General features: G+C 43.3%; 1 protein-coding gene across 2 annotated transcripts in view; it reads left to right on the top strand.

Moving 5' to 3' along the window:
• HAL (histidine ammonia-lyase) overlaps nt 1-9,819 on the top strand; it is a 23,002-nt gene extending 13,183 nt beyond the window's left edge. Inside the window, exons 16-20 of one of the 2 annotated variants that reach the window (XM_007453346.1) lie at nt 12-177; nt 2,684-2,818; nt 6,583-6,691; nt 6,792-6,861; nt 9,321-9,610. In XM_007453346.1, the coding sequence (XP_007453408.1) occupies nt 12-177; nt 2,684-2,818; nt 6,583-6,691; nt 6,792-6,861; nt 9,321-9,461 (621 nt within the window). In that variant the 3' untranslated portion in view covers nt 9,462-9,610. Of the gene's footprint in view, nt 1-11; nt 178-2,683; nt 2,819-6,582; nt 6,692-6,791; nt 6,862-9,320 lie in introns of both variants that reach the window. The other variant, XM_007453347.1, reaches the window with a different exon arrangement.
• The last annotated feature ends 4,623 nt before the right edge of the window (nt 9,820-14,442 follow it).

A 14,442-nucleotide genomic window follows, 5' to 3' on the forward strand; every position in this document is an offset into this window, starting at 1 on the left:
CACTCTTTCAGGCCCTGGACTATTTGGCCATTGGCGTCCATGAACTTGCTGCAATTAGTGAAAGAAGAATTGAAAGGCTCTGCAACCCCTCCCTCAGCGAGCTGCCTGCCTTCCTGGTGGCTGAAGGTGGTTTGAACTCTGGATTCATGATAGCCCACTGCACGGCTGCAGCCCTGGGTAAGGACACTGCACTTTGCCCAGAATGCAAAGCCTATCCACCTAAAGGCCTTTCCATTCTACCTAAAAGTGTCACATTTTGTCTTTGAGACCTAACATTTTCACCACCTTCATGGGCATCCTCAATACAAATGCAGCAGGTTTAGAGAAAAAAATGTAAAATAAAACCTAGGCAACATTATACTGAAACATAATAACACACTAATGAGGTTGTAAATAAGGAGGTTTCCACGATTTCTCTGTAGGAAGCAATGTGACTTCACATGTGAACTTCATCTATGTAGTTTTTTCACTAATCTCAGTTTGAAGATTATCAGAAGGAAAAAATCAAAAGATGTTTATAGCTACTGGTGAAACTTGAACTGATCCAAGTGATTAAAGTTTGGATACATTCCGTAAGACACACCAACCACTAAAAACGTAAGGATGTGATTACAACATGCAAAAATGCTTATAAGAAGCAACATGCCCTCTATGAAAATTGAGCTTTAATATAGCAGATTTCTGACTCGAGACTGTAAGGGACAGAGAAGTAACATCCGAATAGAGACTGGCACAAACGAAGTGCAAAGGGCTTCACTTATATTTACTCAATCGTCAAACAATACTAAGAGGCAGGTACTATTATTTCCTCCATTTCAAAGATGAATACTTGAAGATCCAAGAAGTTAAGTGACCTACTCAATATTGCACAGCTAGTAAGAAGTAAAGCAGAATTCAGACCCAAGCATTTTGGCTTGCAAATCTGTGCTCTCACTTCAATTAATGAGGATCTCTTTTTAATCAATACGTAATCCTAAAATATGGTTGCCAAATTTAACAAATAGAAATGCAGGCTGCCTAGTTAAATTTGAATCACTCAGCATATTATCTGGTACTAAAAAATTATTTGTTTTTTTAATCTGAAATTCGAATTTAACTGGGCATCCGGTATTTTTTCTGGCAAACGTACCCAAGAGGCCGGATAGCATAGTGGCTCATAAGAGCATAGACTCTGGGTCCAAATCCCAGCTCTGCCCATTTACCAGCAGCGTGATATGGAGCAAGTCTTTTAATCCTGTTGACCCTCAGTTTACTCCTGTGTAAAATGGGGGTGATAAATTTACCCAACGGGGCTGTTTTGAGGATTAAATTAATGAATGCGTAGAATACCTTAGAACTGTGCCTAGAGTGTCACGAGCACTAAATTAATATTAGTTGTTACTATTACTACTCACCCCTTCCTCAGTTAAGTCTCACACTAAGACTCAACACAGCCAACAAAGAGCCACTGAGTTCACTTTCTGTCCAGTATTTTCTATTTACTCACTTACCTCCTTACTAAAATATCCCTCTAAGGGGCAGCAACTTCCCACATTAACATGGGGGGTGGTAACTGATTTTCAGAGAAGTGTTATGAATTTGGGAAGCCTCGTTTGGATGTGTTTAGCTGCCCTAGCTGTCATCTGAAGTTGCTCAGCTTGCTTTAATAAAACTGGTGGTTTTCTTTTTCTGGCCACTTGTAAGTTACGTTTCTGAACAAGCCCCACCAAACCAGGTGATCCACATAGCAGGTTCAGGGGCCCAGGACTTGCAGTGCTGAAACCTGAAAGCTTTGGGTAAACCAGGATGAGTGGATCACCATAGTTTATAGTATATTATCTCAGGATCCCCTATAGCATAGAAAAGAACTGCAGCTACACTCAGAGCTGCTCTCAAAGTTCAAAAAAAGAGGGGAAAAGACTCTTAGCGTTTGACTTTTCCCAGCTTCTGAAGCTGGGGAGAAGGAACTCTGTAATCTAGGTTCTTGCTACTTAAGGTGTGGTCCTCTGGCCAAAAATACAGCCATCACCGGCAATTTGTTAGAACAGCAGAATATCAGCCCCCATCTAAAACTCAACATTTGCACTTTTAACAAGACCCAGTGATTCATCGGCACGATAAAGTTTGAGAGACAGCAACCTAGGCCAACTCTAGACTTCCCCCCACCTCCCCAAGACATCCCCGCAGTCATCAAGCCCTTGTTTAAACCCAGTACATCCACTTATGTCATCATTGAACAGTCTCAACTGTAAATCTTCTCGCTCAGGATCTGTGGGTACAGCCTCAATCCCCAAACGCCACGCCTGAATTCTGATCCCGCCTCCTCTGGTGACATAATCAGACTGTCCTCCAATACCTGGAAATGACCATCACCTTTTTTACCCCTAGTCTCCCTGTCATGCTAAATGCTTCTAGTGTTTTCAACTTGGCTTTGTAATATGAGGGTTCCCATCCCCGTCTTATCTCCGAACTCACTAGAGTTTTAGAGTCCTTCTCACTTTGGGGGAAAAAAAAAAAAAAACAACCTTCTTTCTTTTCTCAAAGTAACTTTGGACCATCTGGTGCTTTGCTAATGACCAAGACCTCCTGGAGAGGGGATCCCACGCTGAGGAGCACTTTGGGAAGCCATGTGTCATTTTGGCAATTTTTCTATTAGGAACATACGTAAGTATGTCCCTAACTTAACTTCTCTGGCCTCTTGCAGTTTCTGAGAACAAGGCCCTATGCCACCCCTCGTCCGTGGACTCTCTCTCCACCAGTGCCGCCACGGAGGACCATGTCTCCATGGGAGGATGGGCAGCAAGGAAAGCCCTCAGGGTCATTGAGCACGTGGAGCAAGGTAACCCCAGCCAGGCTGGGACGCAGGCCTCCCTGATAAACTATACGCCAGTGGTCCTCAGAGTGGGATCCCCACCCTCAGTATCAGTATCACCTGGGAACTCAGGGCCTGTCCCAGACCTGCTGAATCAGAGACCCTAGCAAAGACAGCAGAACAAGCTGGGTGTAGCAAGCCCTCCAGGTGGTTCGGATGCTCCGTGAAGATTAAGAACCACACATGCTGGCCAAGCCAGTTCATCAGCTGGCTTTTTTTTTAACATGAAAATTTTAAAACATATTCAGAAGTGGAGAGATTAGTACCAGGAACCTTCATATGCCTCACTCTAATTCAACAGTTAACACATTTGTTTCATTTTTTTTTTTTTTTTTTTACTTTTCCCAAATTATTTTCAAGCAAATCCCTGTTGTCATGTTTTCTTCCTGCATACTTTCTCTCTCAAATACAAACTTTCTTATCCACCATGATGCCATTATCACATCCGACAAAAATCAACAATAAGTCTTGGTATCAAATTTTCCCAAATTACCTCAACGTCTTTACAGTTTGTTCAAATCAGGATTCAAGACCCACCTTTTAAATTCGGTGGCCAAGGTTTTAAGCTTCTTTTCATTTACAACAGTCCCCTCTCCCTTTTTTTTAAATTCATGCCACTGACTAGTTAAAAAACCACATCAGTTTTCTGACAGAGACTGACATTCTGGATTTACCTGTGAGCTTCCTCGTGGTGGTACTTTCCTTCTCTGTCCCATCATTTCTTGTGTGTTGCAGTTGGTCCTACAGACTTGACGAGGGCTTCCCTGGTGGCGCAGTGGTTGAGAGTCCATCTGCCGATACAGGGGACACGGGTTCATGCCCCAGTCCGGGAAGATCCCACATGCCGCGGAGCGGCTGGGCCCGTGAGCCATGGCCGCTGAGCCTTTTCAGCAAAGAGAGTTCATAGGTGGAGCCGTGTTAAGTCAACCTCTTCCAGCCTTCTTAATCACTGCTTGTTTGGTTTCTTGAAGAGAAACTGCCTTCCTTTAGGCATTGTTCTCTAAATTCCTAAATTTTTGCAACTGTATTGGAAGCAATTGGCTGACAAAAGAATACCACTATTTTAAGATAAATGTGAGAGAGTGGAGTATTCTTTTTTTGGTAACAGCTCTGTTGACATATAATTCATATACCATACAATTCACCCATCTAAATTGTACAATTCAGTGGGTTTTAGTAGAGTTGTGAATATATCAGAGTTGTGAGTCAACACCACAATCAACTCTAGAACATGTTCATCATCCCAGAAAGAAACCTTGTGCCCTTTACTATCACTCCCTTCCCCTCCCTGTCTGGCCTGGTTCGGGTGGAAAGGCATGTATCACTGAGCACAGTGGATTAAATGGTGAATGAGGTATTCTCTGCCCTCTTGGAAATTAGAGTCTACCTAAAGAGGAAGACATTGAACAACAACTTGGCAACTCTTTGTAGCACTTAACAAAATTCTGACTAAAGAATTGAGTTATACGAGGCTATAACTGAACCTGAGCTAGTCTGAAGGGATGAGAAAAGGCATTTCCAAAGGAGTATTTAAGATTAAGACCTGAAACGAATAGGGCCAGCTAATTGGGAAGAGGGGAGCAGTATTTAATAAGGAAAGGGGATGTGTGTGCACAAAATAAATTGTTCTGGGATGCGTCGCAATGATGTACAGATGCCCACATTCAGGAAAGAACTGGGATGGATGATGAAGGGCAGTTCTCTACGTGGAGGCAGCTGACGGCTGCAGGAGGTCAGGTGAGAAGCATACCAGGAACAGAGAGGCGGTTGCACTCAGGGGAAAAGAAGACTTGAAATGTTACCAGCCCACTGGAGGAGGGAGGGGAAACTTTTCAAAGGGAGGAGCTTAAAAAACCCAGTGTGGGGACTTCCCTGGCGGTCCAGGGGTTAAGACTGGGCGCTTCCACTGCAGGGGGCGTGGGTTCATCCCCCTGGCTGGGGAGCTAAGATCCGCACGCCCTGCGGTGGTCCAAAAAAGATCAGGAGTGAGAGAGATTCTGAAGCCCAAGCACGGACATCAGTCAAGGCCAGGGGATGGTGGGGAGGTGGGAAGGAAGGGGATGTAAGGTCAGGAGAAGCAGTCTTTTCTTAGTGAAACGGACACAGGTATAAATTAGCCTCAGATGTCGATAAAATGAATAGCGTCAGTTTTGAAAACTTTAAGAACGTCCTTGCAATATATCTAAGTAGAACGATTACTTATTTGCTCAGGATGGTTTTAGTTCATGTGACTTGTACTCTGTTAAGGTGAAGAAAATATTCATGGGAAACTAGAAGGTATTTCCATGATTCTTAGGATATATATTAAGTGTATTTAAATTTTTGGAAGGGAAGGGCAAAGGTGGTTATTAGGCCACTGAATATCAGCTTATTTCAAAATAAATGAGAATCGTATTTTTAAAAGTCCAGGTAAATCAAGATACACTGAACCCTTTGCATCTGTATCAATGAAGTGTGTGGTTTTTAAATCCCATCTGATGGCATCAGGGAGAACTTATGGTTGTGAATAGCAACGAAGAGTAGTTAACAGAATGCTGAGAGATGGTTACTCAAGGTTTTCCTGACATGTATCACGTTTATCTTGCAAACCCATCTAAGAAGCTATCTGTCATATGCACTAGCAAAATCCGCCATTTTCCTACTCACATTTCTCCAACCAAGAGGCCAGGTTTGTGTCATGTGGGTGAGGGCGAATCAGGAAGGTTAGCCAGTTCTGATCTTGAGCTCCAGCTCTATGAAATAAGCATAAGCACTTATTTCATAAGATGCTTTACTTCTCAAAGTTTCCAGTTCCTTACGTGTAAAGTGAGGGGACTGGACTAGAAGATGTGAAGTTTCTTCCAGGTCCTAATGGATTCTGTAACTTCATCTTCTCCCATCGTGACCTGTCTGTACTCACCAGAGTTTGGAATGCGCTTTATAAATTTTAAGACAAGAAGTCAAATGTTTTTAATACTCCATTTTGGTTAACCACTTAAGTGGCCTGATCAAGAGACCACTTAAGTGGCCTCTAAGCTTCTAAATTATCTTCTTGGCAAATAACAGAACCCAAAGTGGTTTAATTTTGAATTATATTTCTATAAAAAATTCTTCATTAGACTGTATCAAATGTAGAGAGATTTAGATTTCGATATTCAGAGTGGATCTCAAGGTATGGTACATCCCACAAGCATTCATAGCTAGGAAAAGACAGTGTAGAGATTGTCTTATCAAGAAACTTAAAGTTGGCAAGATGCCAATGGCTAGAATTTCAGTTTTAGTGGATTTGGGAGCCTTTAAGTTTGAAGGTTTGGAACAGACATTGGAGAATTAGTTCCAGGGCAACCAAAGACTCATCTGCTCATTCACTGGCTCCTTCAATCCTTTGATGAAAGTCTATCTGCCAGGTATTTCAGGCCGTAGGGAACAGCAAGACTGAAAACAAATTAAAATTTACACAAAGGTGGAAATAGGAAACAGGTCATCCATCTTGATCAGCTGAGGGGAGAAGGGGAAAGCTGATTTACCTGGGTAGTCCTACCTTTCTCACCATTAAAGATGCAGCCAAGGGGTTAGAAAAGCACATTTAAGATGGTAACCAAATACCAAGGGATCTTCATTCTACCCATAGACTGGGAGAACCAACCATCTGTTAGTTGGCTGGCGATGGCCGTCAGCTTGCATGGGATTTATATCCCTCGAGCATGAAGTCAGACTCTAATCAGCCGTCCCCTCGTCCATCCTTGTTTCAGTGCTGGCCATCGAGCTTCTTGCAGCCTGCCAAGGGATAGAGTTTCTACGCCCTTTGAAAACTACCACTCCACTGGAGACGGTCTATGACCTGGTGCGCTCAGTTGTAAGGTAAAGTCAAAACAGATTCCTGGAAAGTGACACTGTTTTAGAACTTTGAACCCTGGCAGCAGTTAACGTTGGCTCATGGTTTGATGTGCTGTCTCTGCAGGCCCTGGATAAAAGATCGCTTCATGGCCCCAGACATCGAGGCAGCGCACAGACTGCTCATAGAGCAGAAGGTAAATTGGCTACTTGGCTTAGTTCTTAGTTTGGGGTCGTTATGGGAAAGCAAAATGGGAGTGGAGAGTGGAAAAACATTCTTTTGCTTCCTGGCTGTTCCTTGGAAGTGAACCAAAAGGTACTCATGCAACTTTCAAGGTCACTAAGAAACTATTCGATACACTCTTAAGTGTCCCATGTTGCACCCAAACATGGACTATCTAAGGATTAGAAGCTGGAATGAATTTTAAATGGAATTTGGGGACAAGTATTTGTGGGGAGAAAATGAGATGAAAGGTTCATGGATTCCTCCCCATCAAGAAGGTTCTCTCTTATTAAAAATACATTCTCTTTTTGTAATGCTATCGCCACCACCACCACCTGGTTCAGTGACTGCACAGACCTGAAGAGAAAACAAATTTCCCGAGTTTTTATTCAAAGGGATCTGGATGTATCTAGTGCACTGGTGTGTCCTGCCCCATCACACTGGGTGAGATACAGGGTCTCTTTATTGCTTCTTCCCTCTGGCTACATTGACTGCAGATGCATCTGATAGGGACGGATGCCTAGAATGTAGACTTTTTTTTTTTTTTTTTTTGCGGTACACGGGCCTCTCACTGTTGTGGCCTCTCCCGTTGCAGAGCACAGGCTCCGGACACGCAGGCTCAGCGGCCATGGCTCACGGGCCTAGCTGCTCCGAGGCATGTGGGATCTTCCCGGACCGGGGCACGAACCCGTGTCCCCTGAATCGGCAGGCAGACTCTCAACCACTGTGCCACCAGGGAAGCCCTAGAATGCAGACTTACTTTTAAAATGTAGTTTTAAAGTTCTTTAAGCCTTTCATTTGTAGGTATCATGTTCCCTAGAATTGCTTGATTTTTCCCCTGGAATCATTGCACTGCTCTTGGGGAACAATTGTTTTCCTTTGACTTCACCCCTGTCATTTCAAAGTGTTCCCTGTACCCTTTGAGGGGAATTCCCTTGCTTGCTGCCAACTTTGGTGCTAGAAGAGAGGTGTGTGAGAGCTCAGCCTTTTTTTAAATTGAAATATGATTGACATATATCATTATATTAGTTTGCAATATAATGATTTGACATTTGCATATATTGCAAAATGGTCACCACAGTATGTCTAGTTACCATGCACTACCACACACAGTTACCATTTTCTTCTCGTGGTAAGAACTTTTAAGATCTATTCTCTTAGCAACTTTCAAATATACAGTGCAGTATTATTAACTATAGTCACCAAGCTGTACATGACATCTCCAGGATTTGTTTACTTTATAAGTGGAATTTTGTACCTTTTGACCCCCTCCACCCACTCCCCCAAACCCCCGCTCTGGCAACCACCGATCTGTTCTCTGCATCTATGAGCTCATTTTTTTTTTTTTTAGATTCCACATGTAAGTGAGATCGTACGATATTTGTCTTTCTCTGTCTGACTTATTTCACTTAACATGATGCCCTCAAGATCCATCCATGTTGTTGCAAATGGCAAGAGTTCCTTCTTTTTTTAGGGCTAGATAAAATTCCAGTGTGTGGTTTGTGTGTATGTGTGTGTGTGTGTGTGTGTGTGTGTGTGTGTTTATCTCACAATTTCTGTATCATTCATCCATTGATGGACACTTAGGTTTCTTCTGTGCCTTGGCTATTGTAAATAGTGCAGTGAACCTGGGGGTGCAGATGTCTCTTCAAGGAGGCTAGCTTTTGAAATAATACATTTTCTAAGGTAATACAAAAGAATAGGAAATGCTCCTTCCCTGTCAGCAGCAACCAGATAAAAAGCAGCTATAATATAAACGAAAAGCCGGACTTTAGTTTGAGAAGATGTTATGCTTAAAAGGAAATAGGTTCGTGGGTGGAGGTAAACACTAAACAAGGCTGTGAAACAGTGCTTTTCAAACTGTAAAGTGCACGTGAATTTCTAGGGGATCTTGTTAAAGTGCAGGTTTGGACTCAGTAGGTCTGCAGTGGGGCTGACATTCTGACTTGTCCCAAGCGATGCTGACACTGCTGGTCCAGGGGCCACGTTCTGAGTAGCAAGGGTCCAAAGAACAGAGGGCGTGTGGCATGGAAAGAGAGCAAAGAGAAAATCCACTGCCTCTTATCATTTAAAGCTTGCCTTAGAAAACACACAGTCCCATCCTTGAGCAACTTTCCTTAATTCCATCCACACTGAATTCTCTAGGTTTTGTTTGTTTCCTGGCTTGTTTTGCTTTAGAAGAGTAAGCAGCTGAAAACCTTCATGGTAACTTTAGAGACATTTTGGACTTTGTATTTTAAAAGCTGTTAAAGCAACCAAAGACTCATTGACAGATCATGTGTCAAATGGCTTATAATAAAAGCAAGCAAACAGCCACTGTGTTATCTAGTCAGTTAGAGATAATGTTTTGACTTCACATGAAGTTGATGTTTAATGGCGTGTGTGAAAACAATGTTGTCAACACTTTGACTTTGTTTTGTCTTTGCATTTCAGGTTTGGGAGGTAGCTGCACCATACATCGAAAAATACAGAATGGAGCATATTCCGGAATCAAGACCTGTTTCTCCAACAGCATTTTCATTGGAATTTCTGCACAAGAAATCGACCAAAATCCCAGAGTCTGAGGATGTTTAATGCTTTTTGTCACGAATTAGCAGATCAGGTGGTACTTAGTTTAACAGCAAACAGTATTATGCTGAAGGAGAGACCTGAGAACTTTCTCAGGTGGATCAATCAATTATATATTTCAGTTCTAATACCTGCTCTGGTTAGGCTGGTGACAGTATTACATTTACTGAATCTAGCACTGGTTACAGATACAGCTGGTGTTTCCAGATTATAGGAGTTTTCTTGTTTCTTAATGAAATCTACAGGCTGCTCACTCTAAGGGTGAGAAGACTAACCACAACTGCATGGACCTTTGACTCAATATTAGATGAACTCAAATCTTGAGACAGATTGATGGCATTGTTTTCCAAAAACATTAGACTTTTGTGAATCTTTTTTTGTTTGTTTTGGGTTTGTTTTGTTTTGTTTTGTTTTGTTGCTTTGTCAGACTCTCCACTAGTTAACTTTGGCTGATTGTACTGTGCCATGCTATGATGAATGTTCCTTAATATGTCTTTGTAAACAACACTTTTTAAGTCATAATTAGTTCTTAAGCTGCTTTTTCTTTTATTCATTGAATCATAGTAAAGAATAGTCAATAGGTCAACAAGAGATTCTGTGTAAAGGAGTTAAGGAATGAATATAAAGATTGCTGTTGGAGTGGTTCTTAATGAATCGTGCATTTCATATTTATCAGATGTCACTACACATATCAGAAAAAGGATTCAGATGCTTAAACTGGAATAGGAGGTTAGTGTTATTGCTACTAAATTTACCATGTGTTAGTACTCTATTCACATTCTTGTAATAACCCAGCTTAAGACGCCTCCTCATTTCACAGCTAAGGAATCTGATGTTCAGAAGTTAACCAACCCCCTCTCTATAATAGTAATCATTGAAACAAGGCCCCGTTGACAAAGGTCAGATGCGCCCTAGGATGTTACCCAATCTGTTCCCTCCCCTCCCCACAAAGAAGATAAAGAACCTCCTGGAAAGGCTTAAGTGTAATTGTCCCGTTGAAGGATGGGTCACATGACTTCTTGGCTTCCCGAAGCTGTGACTTTGCACCCTTCTGTGCAAACATGAGCAAGGCGCTTTCCAAGTGCAGGAATGTGAGACCATGGCTCTAACAACTGCAGCTGGTCAAGGAAAGGACAGGCACACTTGCCAGCTTGCCTACCTGATTACAGCCTTTTCACGGTAGAGTCTTCTCTTAGGTTGCAGCCTGTTCACAGGAAAGGTAGAGACAGGAGTGCAAATCAAAATTCAGTGAAGCAAAATGTGCTGAGGAACCTGTTTGCCGAAAGGTGGTTCTTTTTTTTTTTTTTTTGCAGTATGCGGGCCTCTCACTGTTGTGGCCTCTCCCGTCACGGAGCACAGGCTCCGGATGCGCAGGCTCAGCAGCCATGGCTCACGGGCCCAGCCGCTCCGCGGCATGTGGGATCCTCCCGGACCGGGGCACGAACCCGCGTCCCCTGCATCGGCAGGTGGACTCTCAACCACTGCGCCAGAAAGGTGGTTCTTGATGCTGTTCTTTGCTGAAATATAAACACACAAATGATGTTTATTCATTCTTATCCACGAGCTGCAGTGGAGCCAGTAAACCCAGTGGTTTGATGGCTGTTCGTCACTGGTATGGGGCGGGTTGGTTTCCCACAGGCCCCTGCGCGGTCCTCTGGGGCCCTCTGTCATTGAGTTTTCTCTACAGCTCTGTACTATGCCATCAAGGGAGTTTCAAGGTAAATGTGGAATAAACTAAGTCTCAATTGTCTTATGTCATTGCTGTATTCTTAGATTTTTTTATAACAAAGTTTAACACCTTGTCAGGGAAAGGTTATTCTAACTGCAGTTAATTACATTTCTGAAAGATTTTGTCAGTGAATGTTCACACGGTACAAAGTGTCTTTAGAAAATGTGGTTGATTCGGTATACAGTCTCTCTCTTCCCCATTGAGCAGCCCAGAGAGCTGGAGGCATCACGATTTCTGCTCCAGTGAGCTCACCTGGCTTCTTCACCTGTTCTCTCGGGGCAGCCACAGAGCAAACCCCAAAGCGCAAGGAATTTTCAAGCTTCTTTTGTGCCACATTTGCTAACGTCCTGTTGGCCAAAGCAAGTCACGCATCAAGCCCCTCAGTTTGGGAGAGTAACACACCAGGGCGTGGGCATGTGGTTTGGGGGCTGTAGCTGTCACAGTCTGCCGCATACATGAAATTCCACACATAACCTGAAAACTTCCCAGGAAGCTACTTTTCATTACTACTTTAAACTTCTGTCTTCTTTCTGAATCTGGTCCCTGGATGATTAGCTTTTTTATTAAACCTTCTAATTATCTCATGAATAGCATGATCATTTTGCATTTGGGGGTTTACTTTGGTTGAAGGTATTAACTTATTAAATGGAAACACTGAAATTATACCAAAAAACAAAACCACAAAAAGAGCTCGAGGAAATTCGTTTCAGCTCAGGGCACAGGCCTGGTTCGTCTCAAGGGGGTCCCGTTCCCTTTACTGGGTGATTAGTTCAAGAGACAGCGGAGGTTGCAATTTGGGCCAATGAGACAGAAGAATTTTACTGCAGACTTGAGAAAACACTTTCTCTCCTGAGAGCCGTGACAGCCAGGCTTTCTCCCTCTTCTGCTTGACCCCAGTGAGAAAGCACAAAGCTCCTCTGGCTGCTGCGAGTCAGCCACACCTGGGGGAACCTGGCCTTGGGGTGCCGCCAACACTGGAGGACAGAGCAGAGGGAGGGAAGGGATCTGGGTCTTCAGGATTACTGAGCGGCTGGGTAAACCACTCCTGAAGCCTGTCCTTCCTGTGAAATTCCAAGGGGGAGCTAATGAGCTTCCTTATTTTTTTTTTTAACATTTTTATTGGAGTATAATTGCTTTACAATGGTGTGTTAGTTTCTGCTGTATAACAAAGTGAATCAGCTATACGTATACATATATCCTCATATCCTCTCCCTCTTGCTTCTCCCTCTCACCCTCCCTATCCCACCCCTCTAGGTGGTCACAAAGCACCAAAGCACCGAGCTGATCTCCCTGTGCTATGCGGCTGCTTCCCACTAGCCATCTGGTTTACATTTGGTAGTGTATATATGTCCATGCCTCTCTCTCACTTCGTCCCAGCTTACCCTTCCCCTTCCCCATGTCCTCAAGTCCATTCTCTACGTCTGCATCTTTATTCCTGTCCTGCCCCTAGGTTCTTCAGAACCATCTTTTTTTTTTAGATTCCATATATATGTGTTAGCATATGGTATTTGTTTTTCTCTTTCTGAGAATATTTACTTCACTCTGTATGACAGACTCTAGGTCCATCCACCTCACTACAAATAACTCAGTTTCATTCCGTTTTATGGCTGAGTAATATTCCATTGTATATATGTGCCACATCTTCTTTATCCATTCATCTGTCGATGGACACTTAGGTTGCTTCCATCTCCTGGCTATTGTAAATAGAGCTGCAATGAACATTGTGGTACATGACTCTTTTTGAATTATGATTTTCTCAGGGTATAAGCCCAGTAGTGGGATTGGTAGTTCTATGTTTAGTTTTTTAAGGAACCTCCATACTGTTCTCCATAGTGGCTGTATCAATTTACATTTACATTCCCACCAGCAGTGCAAGAGGGTTCCCTTTTCTCCACACCCTCTCCAGCATTTATTGTTTCTAGATTTTTTGATGATGGCCATTCTGACCTGTGTGAGGTGATACCTCATTATAGTTCTGATTTGCATTTCTCTAATGATTAGTGATGTTGAGCATCCTTTCATGTGTTTGTTGGCAATCTCTATATCGTCTTTGGAGAAATGTCTATTTAGATCTTCTGCCCATTTCTGGATTGGGTTGTTTGTTTTTTTGATATTGAGCTGCATGAGCAGCTTGTAAATTCTGGAGACTAATCCTTTGTCACTTGCTTCGTTTGCAAATATTTTCTCGGATTTTGAGGGTTGTCTTTTCATCTTGTTTATGGTTTCCGTTGCCGTGCAAAAGCTTTCAAGCTTTTTAAGCTTTGTTTTTGTTTCCATTTCTCTAGGAGGCGGGTCAAAAAGGGTCTTGCTGTGATGTATGTCACAGAGGAACTTCCTTATTTTTCAAACCAATTTTAGTCAGTGCGTTCACATCTCACTGTGCCATTTCCAGAGCTTTCCACCCAGATTTCTAGCACCTGATACCTCCTACTGTCTCCACCAAAGGACTTGGTTAAGGTGTCTTGCCAGAGTCCACTCACACAGCACATACCTGAGTGCCTACTCTGTTCACTAAAACCAGATTAATCTTTCTACCACAACACTCTTGTACTGGGCCTAACCTGTTCAGAAACTTGCAGTGGCTTCCCCTGACTTTAAGAATGAAGTTCCAGGACTTCCCTGGTGGCACAGTGGTTAAGAATTCGCCTGCCAGTGCAGGGGACACGGGTTCGAGCCCTGGTCCGGGAAGATCCCACATGCCGCAGAGCAACTAAGCCTGTGCGCCACAACTACTGAGCCTGTGCTCTGGAGCCCACGAGCCACAACTACTGAAGCCCGCGTGCCTACAGCCCGTGCTCTGCAACAAAAGAAGTCACCACAATGAGAAGCCCGTGCACCACAACAAAGAGTAGTCCCCACTCGCCGCAACTAGAGAAAGCCCGCGCGCAGCAACTAAGACCCAACCTGAGTCGATCTGACCTTCCACGCCCCCACTGAACCCTCCACTCTAGGAAGACTCAGACACCCCCCTTTCTGAACACCCCATGATGCGCCATCTCCGGAGCCTTTCTTTCACATCAAAATCTTTCCAACCTCTCAAGCTGAGGATGGCCATGCCCTTTTCCACCCAGCCATGGAATTGTTTCTCGCTGGGTTTCACTTTTCCACTTTACTCCCCCGTAAGCATCATCCATTATATTCAGGAATTCATATGCTTTTTCCAATATACATAACAAGTATTTTCCTTAACACTGCATTCCTGGGTTGGCCTGCTGAGTGTGTTTTAATAAGCAGTTTTCACTAGGACCGTCTGTCTGC

Source organism: Lipotes vexillifer, unplaced genomic scaffold, assembly GCF_000442215.2.
Source record: "Lipotes vexillifer unplaced genomic scaffold, Lipotes_vexillifer_v1.1 scaffold1775, whole genome shotgun sequence".
Classification (NCBI taxonomy): Eukaryota; Metazoa; Chordata; class Mammalia; order Artiodactyla; family Lipotidae; genus Lipotes; species Lipotes vexillifer.